This window comes from Chiloscyllium plagiosum, chromosome 13 (genome assembly GCF_004010195.1).
Source record: "Chiloscyllium plagiosum isolate BGI_BamShark_2017 chromosome 13, ASM401019v2, whole genome shotgun sequence".
Lineage (NCBI taxonomy): Eukaryota > Metazoa > Chordata > Chondrichthyes > Orectolobiformes > Hemiscylliidae > Chiloscyllium > Chiloscyllium plagiosum.
In genome coordinates, this window is record NC_057722.1 from 35,334,422 (window position 1) to 35,338,739 (window position 4,318).

Sequence of the window (4,318 nt, forward strand, 5' to 3'; positions counted from 1 at the left end):
AGTCATGAGATCTTTTGCATTCATCTGAGTGAGAATATTGGACCTTCATTTAACATCTCATCTGAAGGATAACACCTCCAACAATCAATGATAGATAAATCGATGGCAAGACTGTCAAATTGTAGCAAAGTGACATAGAATCATAGAGTTTTACAGCACAGAAACAAACCCTTCGGTCCAACATGCTGACTAGAAATCCTAAACTAATCTGGTCCCATTTGCCCCTCAGTACTATTTTGGAGTGTCAACCTTTAGTTTCATGCCCAAGTCTGAAAGTGCAACCTGAACTAGTAACGTTATAACTCAGATATGACAGTGCTCCTCAACCACAGCTATCACATTACATTGCTTGTGTCTCACCTCTGTGTCACAATTATAGCCAATCCCAATTTTTCAAAAGGGAAAGGAAATAAGTCATTGGTAATGTACGCATGAATGCCTCACCAACAAAAAATATCTGATTATTATCAGAGGGCAAGTTTGTAGCTCATGATTTTAAAGTATAGCAGTTACCAAAAGAACCCAGTTTTTAGTTAACCTAAAGATCGGCTAAACTTAATCTCATACAATTCAATTCCTTGAACTAACTATTTGATTTTAACTATTTAGTCTGTTTCAAAATGGAACAAGTTTACCCTTTCAGTAAAATAATACCATGCATTATGTGTGACAAAACTAAAACCATCCTGTCCAACTGCTGCCAGAACAACTTGTTTTAAAAGATTCCTGGGGGAAATGTGCATGTAAGTACATCAAACCTATTTCATATCTCTTATGCCATTTTGTGTTCCAGCATAGATGCTAAATATGCCATGAATAAGACTATTGCAGCTCTGAGTATTATGTAATACATAACGATAACATAATTATAAAAGCTATTTAACCTCTATCAGAACTGCTCTCTAAATAGTAATTCAGAATCAAACTGATATCTTTATAAATGATTTGGAGATGCCGGTGTTGGACTGGGGTGTACAAAGTTATAAATCACACAACACTAGGTTGCCTGATATGGTGGGACGTCCTGGTGTATTGGCTTTGTGCATCTTCGAAAGGTAGTAGAAGTCGTGGGATGAATGCGTGTAGGGAACTCTGAAGAACTGGGTCCAAAGCCAATACACCAGGATGTCCCATCCTATCAGGCAATGGGATGCTGTGTGAGAACCTCTCTGGCTATGTCAAAGGCATCTTGAAACCCTTGTGCAAGAGACACCCAACTTATGTCGCGACACTAAAGGTTTCTTACAGAAACTCTGCACTCACGGGCCAGTCGAACCGGGAACATTCCTCGTCACAATGGACCTTTCAGCACTCTACATCAGCATTCCCCACAATGACAGCATCATGGCAACAGCCTCAGTACTCAACACCAACAACTGCCAATCTCTAAACACTGTCCTACAACTCATCCACTTTATCCTCAATCACAATGTCGTCACCTTTGACAACCAGTTCTTCATCCAGATACATGGAACAGCCATGGGGACCAAATCTGCACTCCAATATGCCAACATTTTCATGCACTGGTTCAAACAAGATTTCTTCTCTAAGCAGGACCTCCAACTGAAAAAAACTACACAGTGATATCAACAAGTTTCATCCCACCATCAAACTCACTATGGACTACTCTACTATCTGTCTCATTCTTGGACACATGCATCTCCATCAAGGATGGGCTCTGCAGCACCTCACTCTACCGCAAACCCACGGATAACCTCACAATGCTACACTTCTCCAGCTTGGACTACTCTACTATCTGTCTCATTCTTGGACACATGCATCTCCATCAAGGATGGGCTCTGCAGCACCTCACTACCGCAAACCCACGGATAACCTCACAATGCTACACTTTTCCAGCTTCCACGTGAAACATTAAAATAGCCATCCTCTATGGACATGCCCTACACATACACAGGATCTGTTCAGATGAGGAGGAACGTGACGGGCACTTAGAAGTTCTCAGGGATGCCCTCATAAGAACGGGTTACGGTGCTCAACTCATCAACCGCCAGTTCCGACGCACCACAGCGAGGAACTGTAATGACCTCCTCCAGAGACAGACACGAGCTGCAACCGACAGGGTACTCTCCATTGTCCAGTACCTCCCAGGAGCCAAAAAACTACACCATTTTCTTCGCAGCCTGCAACACATTATTAATGAGGATAAGCATCTCGCCAAGACCTTCCCCCCACCTCCACTTCTCGCCTTTAAACAACCGCCAAACCTCAAACAGACCATTGTTCGTAGCAAATTGCCCGGCTTTCAGGACAATACCATACAACCTTGTCATGGTAGACGCTGCATGACGTGTCAGAGTGTCGACATGGATACCACCATTACACGTGGGGACACCTCACACTATGTACATGGCAGGTACTCATGTGACTCAGCCAACACTGTCTATCTCATATGATGCAGGCAAGGATGCCCTGAGGCGTGGTGCATTCACAAGTCCAAGCACAGGCTACGGCAACGGATGAATGGACATTCCAGAACAATCAACAAACAGGAGTGTTCCCTCCCAGTCAGAGAACACTTCAGCAGTCTGTGACATTCGACCTCAGGCTTAGGGTGACCGTCCTCCAAGGTGGACTTCAGGACAGGCAACAACAAAAAACTATGCCATATTCTTGGCAGCGTGCAACACATTTTCAATGAGGATAAGCACTTGCCTGCATCGTTGGCCGAGCAGAGCCTGATAGCCAAGTTCAGTACTCATGAGGATGGCCTCAACCGGGACCTTGGGTTCAGTGGGCGGCACGGTGGCACAGTGGTTAGCACTGCTGCCTCACACGTGGGTTTCCTCCGGGTGCTCCGGTTTCCTCTCACAGTCCAAAGATGTGCAGGTCAGATGAATTGGACATGCTAAATTGTCCGTAGTGTTAGGTAAGGGGTAAATGTAGGGGTATGGGTGGTTTGCACTTCGGCGGGTCGGTGTGGACTTGTTGGGCCAAAGGGCCTGTTTCCACACTGTAAAGTAATCTAATCTAATGTCACATGACAGGTGAGGAGAAAGTGAGGTCAGAGTCGAGAGAGTGTTGCTGGAAAAGCACAGCAGGTCAGGCAGCATCTAAGGAGCAGAAGAATCAACGTTTCTCCTGCTCCTCGGAGGCTGCCTGACCTGCTGTGCTTTTCCAGCAACACACTCTTCACACTACAGGTGACCCCATTGCACTCTAGACACACACAGCCAGATGGACATACACAGATACGCCTACACACACAGACACGTACACCCTCTCATACACTCCCAAACACACCTTCTCACAGAATTAAAACCATAATACTCACACTCATACACACAACCTCTCACAGAACCTCGTAATGCCCCTCCCCCACACACACACCCACATGCACACATACACATATAAGTTTGTGGAATGAATTTGTACTTGCATAATTACATTTTACTCAGGTCAAAAACTGCATGAATCCATGTAAGATTCTGTAAATCCATTTTTTACATTAGTATCAGTCTGACCATTGTGGCACATTATCTGAGCTGACATGACACCAATTGTTACGGTTAACTTGAGAATGTAACTTCTAAAAAAGGTTTTGTGATACATATAAGAGAAGTGAAGCTAACATGGTCATTGTAACAGAAGAGAGACTTAACCAACAATCAAGGTGTTTTTCAATGTATAATTTCAGTTACATAACACCGTAAACGTTTGCTATAAATTCTGTGTTTTACAAACTTATTCGCCACAACCACCTGATGAAGGAGCAGTGCTACGAAAGCTAGTGCTTCCAAATAAACCTGCTGGACTATAACCTGGTGTTGTGTGATTTTTATTTTTATAAATAACTTTATTAAGATGAGAGGGGAATGATTTAAAAGGGACCTTAGGCACAATTTTTACACACAGAGGAATATTGAGTGTATGGAATGAGCTGCCAGAGGAAGTGGTGGAGGGTGGTACAATTACAACATTTAAAAAGATATTGATTGTTATTATATTATTTGGATAAAAATAATGTAAAGTAGGAGATTGGCAGTAGGTGATGATGGAGAAAGTGAGGTCTGCAGATGCTGGAGATCAGAGCTGGAAATGTGTTGCTGGAAAAGCGCAGCAGGTCAGGCAGCATCCAGGGAACAGGAGAATCGACGTTTCGGGCATAAGCCCTTCTTCAGGAATGGGGAAAGTTTGTCCAGCAGGCTAAGATAAAAGGTAGGGAGGAGGGACTTGGGAGAGTGTCGTCGGAAATGTGATAGGTGGAAAGAGGTCAAGGTGAGGGTGATAGATCAGACTGGGGTGGGGGCGGAGAGGTCGGGAAGAAGATCTCAGGTTAGGAAGGCGGTGCTGAATTCGA

At 44.1% G+C, this 4,318-nt stretch overlaps 1 protein-coding gene across 1 annotated transcript in view; it reads right to left on the reverse strand.

Moving 5' to 3' along the window:
* Nucleotides 1–4,318, reverse strand: part of LOC122556374 (TCDD-inducible poly(ADP-ribose) polymerase) — a 24,814-nt gene that overhangs the window by 6,360 nt on the left and 14,136 nt on the right. The window contains exon 3 of the mRNA XM_043703009.1: nucleotides 2,972–2,978. Within this exon, the coding sequence (XP_043558944.1) occupies nucleotides 2,972–2,978 (7 nt within the window). The remainder of the gene's footprint in view (nucleotides 1–2,971; nucleotides 2,979–4,318) is intronic.